This window comes from Danio rerio, chromosome 20, assembly GCF_049306965.1.
Source record: "Danio rerio strain Tuebingen ecotype United States chromosome 20, GRCz12tu, whole genome shotgun sequence".
In the NCBI taxonomy this organism is placed as follows: domain Eukaryota; kingdom Metazoa; phylum Chordata; class Actinopteri; order Cypriniformes; family Danionidae; genus Danio; species Danio rerio.
The window spans coordinates 21235157-21258644 of record NC_133195.1 but is presented as its reverse complement, the minus strand read 5'-3'; the positions used below and the strand labels follow the sequence as shown (position 1 = coordinate 21258644).

Sequence of the window (23488 nt, the reverse complement as noted above, 5' to 3'; positions counted from 1 at the left end):
TGATGTCTAGTAATAGACCTTATTTTTTTGAAAAAGAAAACAAAAAACATTATTAATACTGACAACATATGGTGCTATGGTTGTTTTTGTAAACTTTGGTTTTTAGGTCAAAAAGGGAAAATCAAAAGAATATGTTGAGCCTTACTGTAGATCTATATATGAGACTGTTCCTCTCTGAAGACTGGAAAAATAAGTATAGTATTTGAAAAAAAAAAAAAATGAGTACATACATATATATATATATAAACTGTATGCTTTACGTTTATGCACAATTTGCCCAATGACAGATCAAAGTGGTTATATACTGATGTATATGTTCAGATGTGTATGTGAATGTATACTGATATGATAGAGATAGATTTCCCAGAGTAACAAATTGTTGTTTAATAAAGATATTACATTATTACATTTTTATCATCAGATTGCTTCAATCGAATTACGATGAAGAATACATTCATAAGGATTATAAAGCCCTACAATATATTCAGAAACCTTTTATAAATGTTATTATTATTATTATTATTATTTATAAGTATTATTAAATTCTTATTAATTACAATTAACTGTTCCTAGAGTATACAGAATTTGGTAAAACAGCATTTTCCTTTTCATCGTTTTCCTTCGGCCCTACATTATGGAATGAAATGCAAAGTGTTATCATGTTAGAAACAAATCCCTCTCTAAATATTTTTTTTAATCTTTTGAAGTCTTACCTGGAAGAATCATGTGAATGACTTGTGTAAATTTCAATTCGTGATATTTTGTGTGTGTGTAATTTTGTATCTGAAACTTTTTGTGCTGCCATTTTGGCCAGGACCCCTGGTAGAAGAGATCCATATCTTAATGGGAAATTCCTGGTAAAATAATGGACAAATGAAATGAAATTAAGCATAAGCTTGCAGTAACTTGGGACTGGGGGTATGATTTTAAATATTATATAATTTTGGAGGTGGTTAACCGTCATATGGTAAATATACAAAATACATTTGCTATAGGGGAATTACCAACCTACTTCACACATGACGTCACACGGGTTCAACTGCGCATACCGGTTGCAATAAATACCGGTTGCAAGCATGTCCTGTTGTGCTGTAGGATGCCAAAATCGAAAGTCCAAAATTAGAAAACTTAAATTTTACCGTTCACCACACTGCTTTTAATGCCAACTGCAGACGTCTTTGGCTAACAGCCATCAGAAGAGCTGAATGGTGTGAGGACCTAATCAAATCTGCTCGACTCTGCAGTTCTCAAATTATACCAGGTAAGTTTACGCTATCCTGATTCATACACATTATTCGTTTTTGATTGCAGCAATGATTTCAGCAAAAACAGTTAAATTTGTTTATTAAACTGCGGACACTGAATGCTTAGAATGAAATGTAAAAAGTTCACATACCCTGCCATACAGGTGCAGATTCGCTGTCAGAATGCAGGTGTTTCGCTTGTTGATGATTACCCAGGCCTTGTACAGTTCTGTCTTCTTTTGTTGTCTTTGGCCAGGCAGAACCTCGGTTTCCAGCACTACAAAGTTTTTAATCTGGTAATCATGGAACATTATTTCTTGCACATGACCATGACGTTAATTTTGCCGAATGACTGTGCTAATCACTAGGTGACAAGCTGTTGCACTACGCTAAAAGCATTGTGTAAATAATATATACATTTATATCAATATAACTAATCTCTAATACAACAACAAACTCTGTCCCGCACCGCATGTCATTCCCTCGCTGTAAATGCTAGCCCTCCTGTTTTTTTCTGCAACCTTGATGCGTGCGCATCCTGAATGTTTACAAACCAGTAATTCACCAATATTGATAATAACAACAGCATAATAATTGTTTTTTTAACAAAATACATGACCATGTAATATAGACATGATAACAATTACTAAACATATTTGCCATATAACGTTACCTTTTCTGAGTTATGTTATACACTATAAATTATAAACATTTTAATTTTTTTTTAATTTTAAAACCATTTTGCTAAAAGATTAAAACTAGAATGGTCACTTTACTTGTTACAAACATAAAACTTAAGTTGATTTTGGCATTTTAAATAGCTTATAGGCTATATTTTCTTGTTAGTCATATTGTGGACAATTTAGAAGTTTGCTCCATTTTTAAAGGTAACCCTTTAAAAAGTTGCTTTTAAATCATAGTGAAAAGACAATGCAAAGCCCAAAGCTACAACGAGTAATATAAACTTCCCATCTTCTGTGTTTATTAATAATAACTTACCGTAAGTATTTATAGTATGTGCTGATGAGGTTTTCTGTTTGTCTCGCAAGGCACTATGGGTAGACGTCCTACGCCCAAAATGGCGGCAGGATTGAAAAGTTTGTTGCTGTTTTTGTTTTATTTTATTATATCTGTTCGGTCTCTGTCCTTTTTTTCATAAACTCCAAGTTTTACCTCGACAAATAACGTCGCTCGTTTCTTGACGGTCCACGAGCACGTGATTCTGAATCGTCGGTTTGTTTTGTTAGATCGCCGAAGCGCCGCCGTTGACGTGTAGGAGGCAGATGGCAGTGAATTCGTGGACATCACCACATCTAATACAGCGAAAATGAAGAGCATTTGTACGTAGAGATGGAGGAGGATGTAAAGAAAGTCAAAAAGGTTAGTTAACGCTGTAATGTGACCAGAGTTTACTCGTGTACGACACAAAAACTGCTTAGTAGCTTAAACGTGTTGGCCTAACTTAACCACGAATTAACACAATGTTAACTCTCTTTTAAAACATCTGTGTGTGTATTCATACCTTAAGTTATGTTTAGAATAATTTCCACTCGTTATCCTGTGACTAAACTGGATTATTAAGGAAATAAGTGGTGCCGCTCTTTAGTCATGAATACAAGTTACTTACGCTGGCCAAAGATAAACACTGAGATTCTCAGCATGTGACTTTACCGTGATTGTAAAAGATCTGGCGCTTGACATTTCCTTCTGATTCTTGGTGGCTTTTGGTAAAGTATTCATATTCAGTCAGAGATGTACAGAGCCCCCGTATGGCCACGTAGAAAAATCTATACTGGTCTCTGGAGGTTGATTTCGTGGTTTGCTATGTAACGTTAACGTTAAATACTAAAAGCCTCAAAACAGTCCGTTTAGCATTGAGGGAAAGTTGTTTTTTATTTACACATTTGCTCAGTGACAACTTGTGCCACCGTTCCTATATTGTTTACCATGCTACTTTGAATATTCTGGCAGAAATAGCATACTAGGATGACTTCAAAACCGCATTAGCACTGTTTAATTGACTGTGAACAATTCTGTAACGTTACTTTGATAGTATTTGGCTGCTAACATGATGTAATTATCTAGAGTTGGAAAAAAAAATCCTTTTCTGAAAATATAATGTTAAGTAAAAAGTCAGAATAAAAAAACACTTAACCTCAATCTGTTCAGAAATGGAACTAACCAAAAACTGCTTACAAAACACTTTAGTTTTTTCAACTCTGTCTTTTAGTTCTTAATGATAAAAATGTCTAGGTCCTAATATATTTTCAGCTCAGGATTGTGAACCTAGAATTCAAAGACTTTCTAGTGTTTCATTTAAATTATTCAGGCATGGTTATTTCTAAAGTAATATTAAATAACCTAAATAATAATGAGGTAAAGTTGGTTTTATATTCGCATGTATGTTCAGTGACAACTTGAGACATGCTCCCTATATTGTTTATCATGCTACTTTGAATATTCATTCTGAAATCGCATGCAAGTGACTACAAAACAGCGTTAGCACTGTTAAATTGATTGTTAACAATGTTGTTCTTTGATAGTCTTTGGCTGCTAATATGATTTCCCTATTTATAATTGGCAAATAATACTTTTCTGATAAAGTGTAATATTAAGTAGAAAGTCAGAATATGAAAACAAATTTACCTTAATCCGTTCAGAAATGATAACTAGCCAAAAACTGCTAACAAAGCTAGTTTTTTCACACTCTTTGTCTTTTATCTCTTTATCATAAACAATGTATATATCTTAATTTGTTTTCAGCTCAGGATTGGGAATTTAGAATTAAAAGACATTCTGGTTTTCAAGTAAAATTATCCAGGCATGCATTTAGCCTCCTTACATTTAAAAATAATATCGAGGTAAAGTTGTTTTTTTGTTCACACATTGGTTCAGTTAAAACTTGCAATATGCTCCTTATATTGTTGACCATGCTACTTTGAAATTGGTTCTAAAAATCGCATGTAATAATGACTTTAAAACAACATTAGTTTAATTGACTGAACAATGTACTTTGATAGTCATTGGCTGCTAATATGATTTCCCTATTTAGAATTGGCCAAGAACACTTTTCTGAAAATATAATATTAAGAAAGTCAGAATATAAGAACAACTTTCCCACAGTCCATTCAGAAATGATAACTGACCAAAAACTGCTATCAAAACCATTTTTAGTTTTTTTTAACACTCTTTTTTGTCTTTTATCTCTTTACGATAAAAGGTCTTCATATATTTTCAGCTCAGGATTGTGAACCTAGAATTAAAAGACTTTCTAGTGTTTCATTTAAATTATTCAGGCATGCTTATATTTCTAAAATAATATTTTATAATAATGAGGTAAAGTTAGTTGTGTGTTTGCATGTATGTTCAGTAACAACTTGAGACATGCTCCCTATATTGTTTATCATGCTACTTTGAATATTCGTTCTGAAATTGCATGCAAGTATAACTACAAAACAACATTAGCACTGTTTAATTGACTGAACAATGTACTTTGATAGTCATTGACTGCTAATAGGATTCCCTTATTTAGTATTTGCAAAGAATACTTTTCTGAACTTATTTTATAAAAAAGAAAGTCAGAATGTGTGAACCAACTTTACCTCAATTTTTTTAAATATGTGTATGATGTATATAAACTGGTATTACACAGTTAATATAATAACTGTAAGTATTTCTTCCTAATAAAATAAATATAAGCATCACATTGTAATTTTCAAAAGTAAAAAATTCAAGCTGGTAAACTATAAATGTGAACCTATTTTTCTATATATATAAACACTTACTTATATATCCCATTATAATCATTAGTTCTACTCAGAGAGCAGACATTTCTGATTTAAGTGAATCTCCAAGTCTGTGCTTGTGAGAGACTTTAAAAATTTCTTGGAGTACATGACAAACTGGTGGAATGTTTTATAAACTAAAAGTACTAATAAATCACCTATCTGGCCCTATAAGTGGTCTGCGCAGAATAACTTTTCTTTCAGATGACAATTACAGCTGATTTAAGGAAAGGCAGGATCACAGACAGGACTGTGACCTTTCCAATCAGTCCGGTGTTGTGTGCCTGCTGAGCTCAGTCTTTCCTCCTCATGCACTGGGGAGAATGGAGGGCTGGGCTCTCCAAAGACTCGGACAGGATGTGACGGCCCTGTGTCTGCCTCTTAATCACTACTGCGAACCGATAGTTTCTTTCCCTTTGACACAGGACGCATGACATCCAAATTAAGCAGATCTTTTACATGTACTGTAGTTACAGTTAATTTGGTTGGATGTTGCACGTTCATTTGTTCAGTTATCTTATCAGCTACTGTATAATGTATGTTTTTGGTTGTCTGATTTAACAAAAAGGGAAAGTTTCCTCAAGTGGCCACAGGCTGGAGCTGTTGAGTCGTTTACTGTCAAAAAAACTGAGGAAGAGTTTGTCTGGTCAGTTTGTTTTATTGAAAGAAACCAACTGGAAATCCACAGTCATGGTATTGAATTATCGAACAAAGATTTGTAAAACACACAGCTTTCTTACAGTACAGCTGTAATCTATAATAAAAGTCATCTATGTTACATTCAAAAATAAAAAAGAACACATAATAAATGTAGGCTACATGTGGTACAGATATATTTGCAAGTATTTCTTTAAACTCCAGCAAGACTTCTGATACATGCTTTTGTAAAGCCTGAAAAAGACTAAGATAACTAAAATGATAGCACCAAAAATCATTCAAACATTTGGAACTGGTAAGTTCATCTATTAATTTTATTGTTTTATTTATTTGTAAGAAGGTTGCTATACTGGTCAAAGAATAAAAGGCGTTATTTTTAACAAATGACAAGCAGAATGGGATCAGTTCTCAGAAAATAAACTTTTTAAAAATACAACCTAAAATAAGAAGAAAATCCAACTATTTCTTTAGTCAAGACATGATATTGTTTACAGAAGATGTTGTATTAGACACACGAGACTCACACATGAACATTTACTCAAAGCAGAAGAATCCCCAAAATGTCAATATTGCAACAGAAAGCTAGTATTCTTGTGGAATGCCCTATTTTTAATATTATCAGAAAATGATTTTTTTTTTATCTGGAGAGACTTTAAATGAAATATTTTTAAATGTGAGAGAATGTTTCTTCCATAATTGTACAATTTTTATCAAAAGTAAACATTAAACTGTTTTTGAATTTATATTATATTTTTTATTTTATTATTATTGTTGTTATTATTGTTGTTGTTTTTTATGTATTTTATCTTATATATTATTTATCGATGTTGATAATTTTTTTATCGTTCAAATATTTTATAGAAAAGTGATACTTAAACAATGTTATAAACTTTTTTTCTTTTTCTTTTTTTTTTGCCGTGACATAACCAGACAAGCTGGTATGGCAATAAACTTAAAACTCTCTACTGATCAAAGGGGTAATATCAATTATGTTGCCAGATTATTAGAATTAATTATTAATATCCTAAATTTAAAATTATAACAATGTAAAATAAATAAATATATTTTGATTAATTTTTTTATGTAAAACCAAAGCTGAATTTCCTAAAGATTTTTATTTATTTATTTAACTTTTTTCAAATTTTCTTATATATATATATATATATATATATATATATATATATATATATAAATTTTTTTTTTTTTTTTAAGTCTTATTTCATGATCAAGAAACTTCTTATTTTCATTCAAATTGCTTAAGATATGTGTGGGAACATTTTGGGGATTCTTTTTTCATAAAAAAACTGATTAGCATTTAATTAATTGTCTTAACAGTCACTTGAATTAATGGGTTCTTGCTGAATATTGTTTTTTTTTATTTTTATTTTATTTATTTATTTTTTTTTTGTCTTACCAAATTCTTAGTGTGGGTTGTCTTTTTTTATTTTTTGTTCTGGTGAGGATCACTTGTGCGTCTTGTTTTCTGAAATTTCAGAAGGACACAAACTCATGAAATGTTGATGATGTTGTAGTGTCTCATTCCTTGGCTGCTCAATAATTAAGTGAGTTATAAGTTATAAATTAACATAAATATTCTAGACTGCCGTGGACATTTTTGAGCACAGTACTTTATAGCAGGGGTCCTCCAAACCCCAATGGGCCAAAAAACTCAAGCTGCATATTAAAAGTGAGCAAGGACTCCCTGATCTATAGTTGATATTTTTTTAAAATTGCCTGGCCAATGTTAAAGTGCTTTTGTAGTACCATATTAAAACATTTGAAAGAATTCTGATAATGTTAGTTAATTCATTATAAAACATATAATTCCTACATTAACCCAATATGTTGCACCTAAATATACACCACAATAAACTGAAGTCAATCTTTCCACAAAACAATTAGTTGAGGATCTTCTCGTAGCAGTTTGACACACTTCTGAAAGATTGTTTGACTGTTTCATCACAGGAAATGGCGGTTTGTGTTCTTCCTTATTGCACGAACTATAGCTTAAAGCAGAATGTGTTTGTGTGGGGACGCGTGCGTATCGTGGGGTGTGGTTTCTCTTGCTGTTTTGAGGGAGTTGGCCTTGTTCTCATTTGTCACAAGCCACATGCAACCTGTTTCGAGAGCAGCGCGCCTGTTGCTGAGGACAGCTGTCGTACGTTGACCATTTCCATTGTGTTGATACTGTAGAGGCCAGTCATGGAGACAGAGGTATGGCTTATAGAAATCTTGTGTTTGTCCTGAAACATCTTTTTTAAATACATATTCAGTTCTCCATTGCAGATCCGCAGACTTTGAAAAACAAAGTGGTTACTTAAAGATTTCTCTCCTCCTCCAGTTTTTAGCCTTAACTATGTCCAAGAGGCATTTTTGTTGAATAGCAAGTTGACATTAGTGGTTGGGTTTACCACAGAGTAAATAGCAGCCTTTTTCCACGAATGTCGATCTCATTATGCTTTTGCAAAGGTATATGGTTTCATAAAAGCCCTCAAGCAAATGTAGTGGTGCGGACATGTTGTTTTTAGCCAACAGTGCATTTAAAAAGGAAGGACCGCATGTTAGTGAGTGTGTTTTGTTGGTTTGCTCTTCATTTTTTATTGTAAAAATAAAAATCCTGTTGCTAAACATTTTCTGTGTCAGGATAACTGACACGTTCATAGAGGCTCAGCCTTGGGATTGTTGTAGTAACGGTTGCCACATCAGTCCAGATCATATAATTCAAAGATGTCATCAGTGGAAATCCAGTATATCAGTGTGAAGTGTATACAACAAGACATCAGCAAGAATAGTTTTTGCACAACTAGCCACTAACCAAACTCATAAATTTATGGTCACGCTGAAAAAAAAATCTCCTGCGTTTTTGACTTCCTAAAGTCATGATGTGATTTCCTCTTTCTGTTTCTTTTTGCAGCCAGGTATCGTGTCTCCGTTCAAGCGGGTGTTTCTGAAAGGGGAGAAGGGTAGGGATAAGAAGGCTCTGGAGAAGTCCACTGAACGCAGGGCCCTCCACACCTTCTCTCTCTCTCTCCCAGACCACCGTATCGACCCAGATATTCTGCTCAATGACTACATCGAGAAGGAAGTTAAGGTATTACTCAGCTTCTGCTTTTGTATCGTGTGCTGATATTTTATTTTATTGCATTTATATTGCTTAAACTGCTTTGTTTGCCATTTTGACATTAGAGGAAAACATTTTTGTTTCTTTAGTTGCTAAAATCAAAGGTGATGTGTCCAATCCAACATGGTTATAAAGACTCAACCCTTGATTACCTCTAACATTGCATCTGCGTTTGGCAGCATCTACCACATTATACTTTTCAGTAATTGACATTACAGGTTCTTACACAATAACATCTTGCAGCTTATTTCTGTTTTTTGTTTTTTAACATCTACTTACCAACATGTGGCATCCACCAGTGTTCGATTCTCAGTCCTTTTCTATTTCTAGTTTGTTTTTGTTTAAACAAATATTGAGGCACCAGGGATTCCACTAGTGCTGTAACAGATCACAAATCTCACAGTTCGGATCACACTACGGTTTTTCACGGGTTGGACCATTTTTTTGGATCATCAAAAAAAGGAAGGAGGCAAATTTCATTTGCTTTCCTTTTATACAAAAAAAATACTTGCAAAAAACTTAGTTTTTTTTTAACAAACATAACTTAGAACCTGTCATTTTAATAGAAATAAAAATCAAGAAAGAACCATCTGTAAAAAGTAAAATATTCAATATGAAAAATGATCTTTGCTACTGTTAATGCTAAATAATAAAATCTAACATCCTGTACAACATAACATATATTTATTTTCAATTTATGATTTAGCAATTCACACATAAAACTTCACGTTTCATTATAGGTGGATCATTTTTGAAAACATTTTCAGTGACATTATTTTGATGGTTGTTTGTCGCTACCCATTTGTTACACAATGTAATTACTACAACATTCATTCTCAAACATCAGTGTTTATATCAGAACTATAAACTGTTTTTCCAATACTTTTGTGTTATTTATTGTTTGTAACTAACTGAAAATGTGTAAACTGAATCTCTCGCTATCAAACACAGATTTGAATGCAGCACTTCAAATTGTTAATAAACATATGCAAGTCATCAATCGTTTATCATTCATGTGCGGAATTGAATTGAGATCACAATCTATTAATGTTTAATTGTGTAGCTTTACACTGAATGCTTTAATGCAGGCTAAACAATCAGTCACAGAAAACATTTTTAATGAATAGCCTAAGAAAGCATTTAGGTAGGTCCCACCACAACTTTTTTTTTGTCATAATTATATATTACAAAAAATCCAAAATGCCTTCATACACATGATTTGAATGACTTGGTATGCGATCTATTTGCAGTTGTTATAAATGTTGGATTACCCTACAAGTTCAAAAAAGTTATTAATCCGTGGGTCACGTGCGTTTCGAAGTGTGGGTTGTGATCCTATGGATTATGGATCAACCGTGATCAGTTACACCCCTAAATTCCACTGTTATGCTGCCGATACCCAAATCTATATCAACTTCTGTGATCCCTCCCATAGCTAGTTATTCAGTACTTCTCCTCTGGATGTTGATGCAATCTTTTAATGTGCCCTGTATTTTTTTGTGATTATTTATAAATTAATATTTTGTTCTTAATATTATTTTCTTGTTAACTGTGCTCAATTGTATTCTTGGAAGGCTCTATAATTAATAACATTGTTATTATTGTTGTAGTATCTGGGACAGTTGACCTCAGTTCCTGGATACCTGAATCCCTCCAGCCGCACTGAAGTTCTGCAGCTCATTGACAATGCCAGGGTAAGCTCGATACTCATAGACTGTTTTATTTTGCAACATGAGGATATGTTTCCACATTGGTTCTCTTATATCTTGTGCAGAAGTCTCATCAGTTGGCTGGGCAGCTGACCTCAGAGCAGGATGCTGTTGTCAGTTTATCAGCGTACAATGTGAAGCTTGTGTGGCGTGATGGAGAGGACATCATTCTGCGCGTACCCATCCACGACATTGCAGCTGTGTCCTACATCAGAGACGACTCGCTTCATCTAGTGGTGCTAAAAACAGGTATACGGTCATGTGGTCAATTAATGAGCATTAAATTAAACACAGTGGGTTCAAGATTTAAAGTGAAATGTGTGAAAAATATGTAAAGGTTTGTATAATTTGTGTTTGCAGCTCAGGAGCCCGGAGGTTCCCCATGTCATAGTACAGAGATGTCGAAATCTCCCACTCTGAGCTCTCTATCTGAGAGTGGGGCTGTGCTGGTGGAGGTCTGCTGTCTGCTTGTGCTGGCTGTTGACAACAAGGTTAGCTTTTGTCATTCTAAGGGTGCCTATTTTGGCCTTTTTAGATTTTTACACTTGTGTAAATCTGAAAAGCACCATACATGTTACAAATTTGCATAATTCACATCTTTTGAAATCTTTGGTCTGCCTCAAAGAACAGTAAGGGAAGTGATTTCATCATAAAAATGACATGGGCTTCCAAGTCCATAGTTACCACAGATACATTGCTGTTTATTGCTGCTCATAAAACAGAGGGAACTAAAACCTGATTATGATGAGGTTTGTTACATTTCATCGAGCAAGAGGGCAGAGGGGCAGTGGCCACTCGGGCCACCCCCCTGTGCACGACCCTGAGTCCAGCTTTGTTTAGGTGGGAGTGGCGAAAGGGGGGAGGATTTTCATAAAAAGGGGGCGTTGGAGCATACGCTAATTTTCACAGAGACAAAACAACACACAGATGCAGGGGAGATAGACGATGACTACTTTTACATGGACATCAGTAGTCAAATTATTTGCAGTTCTACTGCAGTTTGGATCTTTCACCTTTTATTCAGTTTCATTTCGTGCATGCCCTCCATGACAAACGAGATATTGGATGCGAGGAACTGCTGTAAGAATGTTGTTTTAATGGAATGTTTGATACTGCACGCATTATGGGAGGGAAAAAAACCTCTGTGTTTCGTCAGAAAGCTGTGTGTGTATAGACCATCCTGTCACAAAATGCGGCAAAAATCCTACACAATGGTAATAGTTTGATTAAGGTCTTTACATTCCGCATTTACAGCAGATCTTTCAGTCCATAATATTGTAGTGATATTAACGTAGTGTAGACTATGTAACTAAATCTAAAGTATGTCTTAAAAAAAATGGAAAAAGTACTGCTGACGATACTAACTACCTTTGCCATCTGAATAAACATAAACAAAGCACATTGATCACACACTTACCAAATCTGTAGAGACAGGACAATCAACACCAACTGGAACCGCGTCTTTTTTGAAAGAAGACGAGCGGTAAATCCGGATTTCACCATTTCCAGATGCGAAAGCTCTTGGGTAAAAAAATGTTCCTTACAAACATATTTTTGTCACATGTTAGCAGACCACTGTGATCCACACTTGAGTCCAGCTCTCATAGAAGAAAATGAAACAAAACCTTCATTACAGCAGATTTATAAACACAACACTGACACGACCCATGTCTCCAAACAATTCTTCTTCTTCCACTCATTTTAATTACAATTGTCTTCGAAGCTATATCATGCATATTAATGTAGTTGCGCCTCATTCACAATAGAGAGCGCTGATTGGTTCGAACCAAGTCTATCTCTTGAATTAATGACGAAAGCTCAAAGACGTCACGTTGTACCAGCCGATATAGACAGCCAGTCTCCACACTGGATTTTACACAATGGTTTCATGGCCGTGATGTAGCTTCTAAATTTCTTTTCAAACCAGAAGAGCTAATTTGCTTGAAATAACGCAAAAACAAACAATTTTAACTTTTTTGTGAAATATGTGTTTTAGCTATGGGGGACATATATATGACTGTCAACATCTCAAAAAATGTCAATCAAAAAATAAAAAAAATTAAAACTTTCAGTTTGAAACCTGTTTTAATGTCCCCAAGACAGTTGCTCATATGAATGGACAAAAAAATGCTACTGGTTTTAAGTTGAAAACGTCTTGTAAACGCCCCCTTAATGTCTGGGTAAACTAGAGGTTCTTAACATTAGCCCCTGAGGAACACTTTTCTGCAGAGCTTAATTTGAACTTTAATCAAACTCACCTGCTTACACAACATTTTCAGCAACAAACAGGAATCCTGCTATGTTTTATTGCCTGTTCTTTTACACAACATCTGTGCTTTGGGTCCTGAAAAGGGGAATCATGTGTATGCATAGTACATCATATTTAGGTATGTGCAGTACTTGTTAAATTTAAAGGCAAGCATGATCAAACATACACAAAAATGTAGTACATGGTAGTGTTGGTGCTGGTCAAGAGTTTGCTAATGCTTTTTCAGCAAAATGTGGATTTACTTTATCAGTATTACATCAAATAGCAGAGTAGCATCATATACACACATCACATTCTAAATACACACCAGCACCAATGTACAGCTGACACGTTGTCACTTCCCTACATACTAACATTAACTAACAACGTGACAGTGCCAAATATGGGCCTGGCATGCATAATACAGCATTTTTGGCTTTTTTGCAGAAATGTGTTAACATAGATTTATTTAAAATCACTGTAATTTAGAAGTAAAACTTTAAAACACAAGGAGAAAACTAGTCTGTTAGTCTAATTAGGAGTAATTAGTAAAAACTCTGCTGGAAAATGGACATAACTAAAATATACAGAGAGATAGTAGTACCTTTAAGGCCATTTTCATTCAAGGTTATTATTACCTCTGATTAGGCCTTATTGAGCCCAAAAAATTAAACCCGACCCTACCTGAGCCCGTGCATCTTGCGGCTGAGCCCGACCCGGTCAGACATTATGTAATTTTGAGGCAGAGCCCGATTTAAATCTGACATTTTTTTTTAGAACATGGGCTGTTATAACAGACATTCTCTACTATAATTTTGAGTTGTTTGAACTACAGAAATTTGTCTAGATTTATCTTACCTTCCTCTCAGGGGCATGCTTAAAGAAGTGACGAAAGAGGACATTGAAGGCGGACTATCATCCTTTCTGCATACCCATCAACCTCTCGTTTTTGCTGAAATTCTCTGTTTTTTTGCTTTCCATACGCGCTGCACACAGGTGGCTGACGGAGGCACATTGTATAAAGACACTGTTTTCAGATCAGCTTCTGTACACGCAATTTTAATGCTTGTTTGTGCTTACACAAATGCTTGATCACTGCCTGGCCGAATATGGTAGCAGGAAATATCTGGGCTCGTGCTCAGGCAGAGAATCTAAACTCTACCTCTGATTATCGTGAGCTTTTCTTTCACAGGCTGCAGCAGAGGAGCTCTGTCTTCTACTCAGTCAAGTCTTCCAGATCGTCTATACCGAGTCCACCATCGACTTCCTAGACAGGGCCATCTTTGATGGAGCCACAACACCCACCAGGCATCTCTCAATCTATAGTGGTAAGTGAGCAGCAGTAGATTCATCATTTTGGGATTTCCTAGGAAATTTGCACTTGCCCAAAACCACAGACCACAGTCAGTTTCACATCATTATTTCTTCTGGGGTGGTTTATTGGAAACCGTATTTATGCTCCCTCAAGCTTAGGCTGTTAAATATTGCACTGACCTTGTAGAATAATGTCTCTAAATACTTTCCTATGTTTTTTTTTCTCATTAAAGAAGACTCCTCAAGTAAAGTTGATGTCAAAGATGTGTTTGAGGCCGAGGCAAGCACATTGTGAGTATCACTTCAACTGTCCAGTAGTTTGGCACTTTATCTGTTGATTTAAGCAGTCATTGAGTCTTGTCCAATCGCAGCTCGTTCCAGAGTTCTCTAGAGGCGGGACATTCCTCTAGCCCCTCCCCCACCTCTGCCCCGGCCTCGCCACAAACCAAAACAGCCAGTGAGAGCGAACTGAGCACAACAGCTGCTGAACTGCTGCAAGACTACATGACCACAGTGAGTGTTCCTGTTCATGTGCTGTATAAAAATACATCTGCACGGCTGTTTCTTTTTATTTTGAGGTTACATTTACACTAGTGCCTTTTTGTTTTATGACAGCGTTACAAAATGGCAACAATCCTCATCTATACCGCCCTTTCCTCTACATTTCAGAAAAGATCTCTGTCTAAAGCCAGCCATAAAATTGTACAAAATGGTAACATCTTTACAATTATTATACTCTCACTGGCCACTTTATTAGGTACACGTGTCTAACTGCTTGTTAACGCAAATTTCTAATCAGCCAATCATATGGCAGCAACTCAATGCATTTAAACCAAGTGTGCCGCAAGCCTGCGTTTCAGTGAAGGTCTTGGCCGTTAGATCGCCCCCTGGGGGCTGGCTGCAGTACAAGTCATAAAGCCCGCCTCCTCCGTGTTAATGAAGGAGACTTGAGCCCAAATAAAAAAATTATTACACTTGCAATAAACTGTCCCGAAAGATGGTTCTGGTCGATTAAGGCACTGGTTATTGTGCTGAAATAGGTGCAGATCTTCATTTTTGTAAACAGTTTGTTTTTAGCAGTAATTTAATGCTGGGCGTGTCATCGTGATTGACAGCTGTGATTGACAGTTTCTCAAAGCAGCGCGTCTGAGCTTCGGCAGAAGACTGAAGTGTTATTATTCGATTTCTGTGTTATTTTACCATGACAAAATGAGTTCAGCAGTAAACTACAGTTTTTGACATACATGATCTGGTGGAACACTGTTTATCCGCTAAGGTCAGGGCTTTTTTCGGGCTTTATTAGTTTGCTGATACACGCCTAACCACCCAGATAGCAAAATACACTCGGGCCAGTTCCAGCTAGATTCTCGCCTGCCGGAGACTCACCCCTCAGAGCTCAGACTGACTACCTCTGCTGGACCTACTCCGGATGGCTGGACTCACTGCCCGATTCCAGCCCTAGTCAATCGAGCCAGATGCGGCGGCCGAGCGAGCTGGCGCTGCCGCATGCGAGCCGGAATCAGCCCGCGACGCCGCGAGTAAGTTATGCGCTGCGGTCCGGAGCTGGCGCGATTGAATATATAAAACCCTCATATTTGTTAACGTTATTACATCCATTTGTGTTGGTATGAAAGCAAACGCATGCTGAGAAGTTCTGGGGGCGTGGTTGATTTTACATAAAGGGTTTGGTTGGAAGCTTGACTCTGCTCATTTTCGCGGCTCCTCCTCTGGCTCCATCAGACAGTCCTTCTGCGCATGTCAAGGCTCCAATTTCAGCAGTCTTTTGCGACAGTTTGTGCCCGTCAAGCAGGCGTTTTGCCCTCAAGGCGTTCAATGGGAAAAGGGGCTGTCGCGTCGTCCATATTTTTTACAGTCATTGATTTAAACATGTAGATGGGCTACAGCAGAAGAAGAACACACCGGGTGCCACTCCTGTGAGTTAGGAACAAGAAACTGAGGCCACATTTTGCACAGGTTGGCCAAAATTGGACAGTAGAAGAAAACGTTGCTTGGTCTGAGTCTCGATTTCTACTGTGACATTCGTATGGTAGGGTCAGAATTTGCCTTTGTATCAATGGTTCAGGCTGGTGGTGCTGTAATGGATTTTCTTGGCACACTTTGGGCCCATTAGTACCAATTGAGCATCGTGTCAGAGCCACAGCCTGCCTGAGTATTGTTACTGACCATGTCCATCACTTTATGACTACATCTTCTGATGGCTACTTCCAACAGGATAACGCTCCATGTCATAAAGCGTGAAACATCTCAGACTGGTTTCTTGAACATGACTTGAGTTGAATGAGTTCACAGTACTCAAATGGCTTCCACAGTCACCAGATCTCAATCTAATAAAGCTCCTTTGGGATGAGGTGGAACAGAAGATTCGCATCATGGATGTGCAGCCAACAAATCTTCAGCAACTGCGTGATGCTATCATGTCAATATGGACCAAAATCTGTGAGGAATATTTCCAGTATCTTGTTGAATCTATGCCACAAATAATGAATGCAGTTCTGAAGGCAAAAGGGGGTCCAACCCAGAACTAGTAAGGTGTACCTAATATAGTAGCGGTGAGTGTATATTATAGAGCACAAATTATAACTGCATCCAATATAAAAAACTACAGAATTGAGTGGGAAAGTCACATTTGCAGCACTGCCTTTAAATTCCAGTATTTTAAACTAAACAAGAGAAGAGACAAAGAAATATGAAATGTAATGTAAAAAATATGTCTAGTAATATATTTAATAAAGTCATGTTTATATTGGAAGAAAATGCTTTGATTTGTATCACTATTGGAAACACAATAATTCATGAAATGAGTTAATCGATTAAGAAATGTTAAAGCACAAACAAAATTGTTCACTTAAACACTAATTATAATGGCATTCGATATAAACTACATAGATCAAGGTTTATAAATGTCTGGCTGAATCTATCGAAAACGTACTAGTGTAAATTTAACCTGGGTCTATAATTAGCTTTTGCATATTTCATTGTGGTTTTACATTGTTATTTGCTCTTCTACAGTTGAGGACAAAGCTGTCGTCCAAAGAGATCCAGCAGTTTGCCACACTGTTACATGAATACAGAAACGGCGCCTCCATCCATGAGTTCTGTATCAACCTGCGGCAGCTTTATGGAGACAGCAGGAAGTTCCTTCTCCTCGGTTAGATGCATGTTGAGCTGGTCTAAACAAAGCTGGGGCGGGGATTTCTTTGCTGACTGACTTTTTGAATCCAGAATTGTTACTGTCAAGTTGATTAAAAATAATTTTTGTCATGTGAAATATAATTGAAATCAAATATAAACACTAGATGAAAAAGTATAGCTCCATCTGAAACTGCCTACTACTCAGTGGCTACTGCATTTGAATTTAAACAAACTACTCGGCCATTAGAAAAGTACGTTCTATACTATATGAATGTCAGTAGCAAGAATGGAATTTGGACGTACTACTTCCGCCATTTTGTTGTGATCACTTGACCTACCCTTGTCAGTTGCATTGCTACACTCCAATTCATGAATTTTCTTGTGGGACATCATGGGATAGCGCAGCGTTCATGAGATGCGCACTTCAGAATCTGTGTACCTCTGTGTACCTCTGTGTACATCTGTGTACCTCTCGCATACAGTTTTTCGTATTCAGTTAATTCAGACATGCTACTCTGCTCACATACTGATTTTAGCGTACTATATGGTATGCAGTTTTGGACGCAACCTATGTTTTGCAAGTAACAGAAATAAAAAAATTCAAAATTGAAAGCTGAAGTTAAAAAAATCCATAATGGTATCATTTACCCAAAAATGAAAATTCTCTCAATAAAAGCTTGCCTTGTATCGTTCCAAACCCCTGAGACCTTTGTTCATCTTTAGAACACAAATAAATATATTTTGGATGAAATCTGATCCAAACCTTATCCTCCATAGACAACAATACAAATTTTTTTGTCATACCCCAAAAAAAAAAAAAAAATCCTTAAAACACACCATATGACGAAGCTACAAGAATACTGTTGTGCACATAAATCAAAAGTTATGACATTATTCAACAGTTTCTTCTCCTCTGTGTCAGTATAGGGTGCACGTTCATGAGCTCTGTTCACTGATATATATACCCCAGATACCCACAAACAGCTTTCACCATTTGAAACAAAACACAGGCACATTTGCGGTAGAGCCCTGTATTTGAGCCCGAGCCCATTGGGGCCCAAATTTCTTATGCCCCTAAGGACGGGCTTTTTGCCAATTTTCACATCATAGCTAGCAGCTAGCTTTAGGCCTGCTTTGGAAATTTTTTTTTTAAAAAGTTCAAGATCTAATGTGTGCAGTCCAGACGCGCCAGTGATCCCTTGCACATGAGATTTCTAGCCACATGCAACTTCTAGTCAACTTTTCAAATATTGACAACTTTAAACGATGAGCCAACTAGTGATGCACAGTTCAACTTAATTGAGTAAACTGACTGTGGACCACATACTGCTTGGATATCGATGTCACTTAAAAAAAAAAAAACTTAAAACTTACATATAAAAAAACAAACAGAAAAAATCCAAACATTTCTCTAAAAAAACCTGAAAAAACGTAAACTTTCTATTAAATAGAAATCTGGTCTATTTCAATGGCTGTAGCATTATAAGAAAAAAGACAGGCTTCAGGTCAGACTCGGGCCGAAAAGTAGGGCTACAGCCTATGTGTCTCAGGCCAGGGCCGGGCTAGGGCTTAGATTTAAGGCATGTGCAGGGCTCTAATTCACGTTATAGGACAGCAGCGATACAGGGCACCACATGCAAAAAAAGAGCTGAGATCTCTTGTGAACACATGCTCTATACTGACATTGTAAAAAATTCGTTTTAGTAGTTACATTAGTTTATGTGCACACAAAAGTATTCTCATAGCTTAATAATATTTAAATTGAACCATTGAACACATATGGCCCATTTGGGCATGTTTTTTTGTATGAAAGAATCGGGACATTGGTGTCTATGGAGGATGAGAGTGCAAGATTTAATCTAAAACATCTTCATTTCTATACTAAAGTCAGTCAGAGGTATCAGGGGTTTGGAATGACATGAGGGTGTGTATTTAATAACATCATTTTAATTTTGGGGTGAACTAATCCTTTTAAGTTGAAAAAAGTAAACCATAGAGATATTAAACTACATGTTTAAAGCTTCTTTTTAAAATATATATGTTGCTAAATTAAATTATTTTGCTAGATAAACATTCCTGATGTTTTACATGTTTAAATGAAATTTAACTAAATGAAAGGCTGCATTTACTCTGGATAGTTCAAGTGACCCAATTCTGATTTATTTTCTCCCATGTGGCACAGATCAGATATGACATTAAAATGCCTATTAGTTTTAAAAAGCCTAGATTAAAAGAAACAACTTATTAAAAAGAAAACAAAAAAATTAAACAATGCGAACTAGGGCTGTGCAATTTGGGGGAAAATGTCTAATTGCCTTTATTTATTAATTAATTACATTATTATTCTTTTTTTTTTTTTGCCATATTGTGATTTCGAATGGATTATCGATTTAATTTTGTAGTCAAGCTTCAGCTCAATCTGTATCATAGCTTCTTATTGCTAAACTGCAGTGAGTGTTAAAAAAAGGAACTGAAAACATTTGAACTTAACATTTATTCAAATTTATTTTCAAGTATTCAAAAATTAAACACTCCTATTTCTCTAGACCACAAATAAAAATGACCTTGTATTTCTGTAAACAAGTTGAACTCAAATTAGGGAGATAAAAAAAAATTGTTATAAAAATACAGAAAAACTTAGCAAATTAACATAGCTGAAACAACTCTGAAATCGCACTTTGTTGTTGCTTGCTACTAGATTGAGTGGCAGTGGCAATACTTTTAGTTGAGTGCTAGACACTCCTCATATAGCTGCCTGTGGTGCTTATTTATTTATTTATTTATTTTATTTATTTTTTTGGTGCTGGTTGTATTTCCTCGTGCATTGCCAACAATTCTTACAGATGAACTGTTTTGCTTCAGTGTCTGATTTGAAACCAAAATATTCCCACATTATCGATGTTCTGTTTTTCTTTGATATTAATTTGTCTATTAATGTTTCTGAAGCAAATGAGTTAAGCTCCTTCACGCTTTCCTATTTGTTTGCTTTTTATTGTGGATGTTCCGCATAGTTCGGTTGCGCAATTCTGATTGGGCAGAACGACAGTGTGCTTAGTCAATTGGCTAGTAAAACTGTAACACAGACGGCAGTCATGCATATTTGCTCTGGGTATGGGAAATTAAATAATACATATTTCATATCGCAGCCTCTTGCGATTTGTGTTTTTTTTTTTTTTTTTTTTTTTTTAGCTAATCGCAACATTTTAAATTATGATTAAATTTCGATTAATCGCAGAGCCCCAATGCAAACAAATTAAACACAGGAATGGTGAAAAGAGCACTCTTTTATTTTCAAAGCTGTCAGTCAGTGCCCACTCTTTTTTGCTTGTTTTGTTTTTTCCTGGGTCTTTGCTGTGTGTAGTGTAAATGCAGAAATCAGACACTTTGTAAGATGGTGTAAGCAGGTCATCAAAAAAATTGGATACAGTCACAAAATTGGAATTTTTGTTTTAGTTCTGTATCTGCTGTTTCTAAACGTGCATCAGTCTCTCATCAAACCTCACCATTATTCTTATTGAGCTCTCCTTGTTTTGTTTACTCCAGGACTGCGGCCGTTCATCCCCGAGAAGGACAGCCAGCATTTTGAGAACTTTCTGGAGACCATCGGCGTGAAGGATGGCCGCGGAATCATCACAGACAGTTTCGGCCGTTATAAGCGCACAACGAGCTCTGCGTCTGACTCCACCACGAACGGAAACGGTGCTGCGGGCGGATCAGATGAGGGAACAGCCACCTCTGAGGGCGACGAATGGGACCGCATGATTTCAGACATAAGCAATGACATTGAAGCCTTAGGAAGCAGCATGGATCAAGACGGCGTGCCATCTTGATGCCACGGCTCTCGGTGAGCTTTTGCCAATCGCCACACACAGGCCATCGGTCCGTATTGCTGTCTGTTTGAATCTGACAATGCTGGAGTTTGGATGCTGTATGGATGCCACTTCCTGACCGTCAATTTTATTTTCGTTTGTCGTGCCATATTGTTGAGCGTTTTTAAAGAGCTGTGATGGAAGGATGTGTATTGCTGTGGACAGCAATCGTGTTCCTCTGGGATGTTTATTGGCAGTATCTGCTACCACTGAAGAGAAACCTTGTTGTTGGGTAGATGCGGCTCTTTCACACTGATCTGAGTTTGCTAGGTTCCCATTTAATAGCAAGTAGGGCTTGCGATATGTCGAAATAAAAATAGCAGTGTATACTTTCATCTATACTTTTCACTATCTAATAAACATTTAAAGCCCTTTTACATAAGGATTATAACAATAATGTCAGATATGTTTTTAATATTGCTTTAAAGAGTATACACTCACTGGCCACTTTATTAGGTACATCTTCTAGAACTGGGTTGGACCCTCTTTTGCCTTCTAAACTGCCTTAATCCTTAGTAACAGATTCAAAAAGGTATTGGAAATATTCCTTTGATTTTGGTCCATATTGACGTGATAGCATCATGCAGTTGCTGCAGATTTGTTGTCTGCACATCCACGATGCATCCCGTTCCACCACATCCCATTAGTGCTAAATTGGATTGAGATCTGGTGACTGTGGAGGCCATTTGAGTACAGTACAGAGAACCATACATATAATGTGAATGTCACAGCAAAAAACGAGACTCATCAGAGCTGGCAATGTTTTTCCAATCTTCTGTTGTCTAATTTTGGTAAGCTTATGAGAATTGTAGCCTCAGTTTCCTGTTCTTCGAGTGGCACCCGGTGTGGTCTTCTGCATACCTAGGTTGTATTGTGGTTATTTGAGTTACTGTTGCCTTTCTATCAGCTTGAACCAGTTTGGCCATTCTCCTCCGGCATTAACAAGGCACTTGCTCACACAGAACTGCCGTTCACTGTATATTTTCTCTTTTTCAGACCATTCTTTGTAAACCCTAAAGATGGTTGTGCGTGAATATCCCAGTAGATCAGCAGATTCTGAAATACTCAGACCAGCCTGTCTGGCACTAACAACCATGCCACATTCAAAGTCACTTAAATCACCTTTCTTCCCCATTCATATGCTCTGTTTGAACTGCAGGATATCAGCTTGATGCCTACATGCTCAAATGCATTGAGTTGCTGCCATGCCATGTGATTGGCTGATTAGCAATTTGCATTAACGAGGAGTTGTTATAAAGTGTCCAGTGAGTGTATGTAACCATAGAGGCATCATTAGATAAAATTCCTATGGTGTACCAGACATGAACCGTTTTCCATATTGGATGGGTCGTATACACATGTGAATATCTATGTCTACAATAGACTACAGATGATTATTGCTAAACTAACACAATACAACAAGACAAAGGTGTTGGCTAACTTGATATTAAAAAGTTATTACAATTTTTGAATATTTTTAGTGTTGTATAAATACGTTTAAAAAACGCAAACCAAAACACGCACACATTAAAGGTCATCCCGTTTTTATTTTTAGGAATTTAAAAAGTTTAACAACCAAAGGATGAATTTATGAATTTAAAATTATTCCCCCCCTTTGAATTTATTTTCTTTTTTAAATATTTTCCAAACGATGTTTTACAGAGCGAGGAAATTTTTACAGTATGTCTGAGAATATCTTTTCTTCTGGAGAAAGTCTTATTTGTTTTATTTCGGCTAGAATAAAAGCAGTTAGTAATTTTTTTTAAAGACCATTTTAAGGTCTAAATTATTAACCCTTTTTAGCAATATATTTTTTTCGATTGTCTACAGAACAAACCATCATTATACAATAACTTGCCTAATTACCCTTACCTGCCTAGTTAACCTAATTAACCTAGTTAAGCCTTTAAATGTCACTTTAAGCTGTATAGAAGTGTCTTGAAAAGAATTTCTAGTCAAATATTGTTTACTGTCATCATGGTGAAGATAAAATAAATCAGTTATTAGAGATGAGTTAAAACTATTATGATTAGAAATCTGTTGAAAAAAATCTTCTCTCCGTTAAACAGAAATTTGAGGAAAAAATAAACAGGGGGGCTAATAATTCAGGGGGGCTAATAACTTTGACTTCAACTGTATATGTAAACAGTCATTGTTTTGAACCTTTTATGCTATTTGAGCGTTTGAAATTAAATTTATGGAATAGTTAGTATCACTTTTTTATTTGGGTGTATTTTTATTAATATTATTATTATTATTATTTAGCAAGTTTATTTAATTGTTCAGCCCCTAAAAGATGGTTCACCTATTTGTTTTAAGTGTTCAGAAGGAAAAAAATAGTTTCCTAGCCTTTTCAATAATGTTTGCACCCCCAAAACAAAGTCATGC

General features: G+C 36.0%; 1 protein-coding gene and 1 long non-coding RNA gene across 5 annotated transcripts; one reads left to right on the top strand and one right to left on the bottom strand.

Annotated features, from left to right (window-relative positions):
- Positions 1-713: 713 nt before the first annotated feature.
- Positions 714-2462, bottom strand: LOC141379552 (uncharacterized). 3 transcript variants are annotated; one of them, XR_012396396.1, is made up of 4 exons: positions 2244-2462; positions 1397-1521; positions 1013-1089; positions 714-854 (listed from the first exon to the last, which is right to left on the bottom strand). It is a non-coding gene; the product is annotated as an uncharacterized lncRNA (long non-coding RNA). The 3 variants fall into 3 exon arrangements; XR_012396395.1 differs by having other exon boundaries at positions 1009-1089; positions 2244-2372; XR_012396397.1 differs by having other exon boundaries at positions 1397-1537; positions 2244-2295.
- ccm2 (CCM2 scaffold protein) lies at positions 2297-21676 on the top strand. Of its 2 annotated transcripts, none has more exon segments than NM_001002315.3 (10): positions 2297-2624; positions 8601-8777; positions 10418-10501; positions 10582-10765; positions 10877-11007; positions 13957-14092; positions 14312-14369; positions 14450-14591; positions 17109-17247; positions 20775-21676. In NM_001002315.3, coding segments are annotated over 10 exon segments (1368 nt in total). In that variant the 5' UTR covers positions 2297-2594; the 3' UTR covers positions 21062-21676.
- Positions 21677-23488: the final 1812 nt, after the last annotated feature.

Excerpts from the sequence above, each read along its gene's own strand:
- ccm2 (XM_068215413.2), top strand. Across the intron at positions 8,778-10,417 it reads ACATCGAGAAGGAAGTTAAG|TATCTGGGACAGTTGACCTC; the intron begins GTATTACTCAGC and ends TTATTGTTGTAG. Across the intron at positions 10,502-10,581 it reads AGCTCATTGACAATGCCAGG|AAGTCTCATCAGTTGGCTGG; the intron begins GTAAGCTCGATA and ends TATCTTGTGCAG.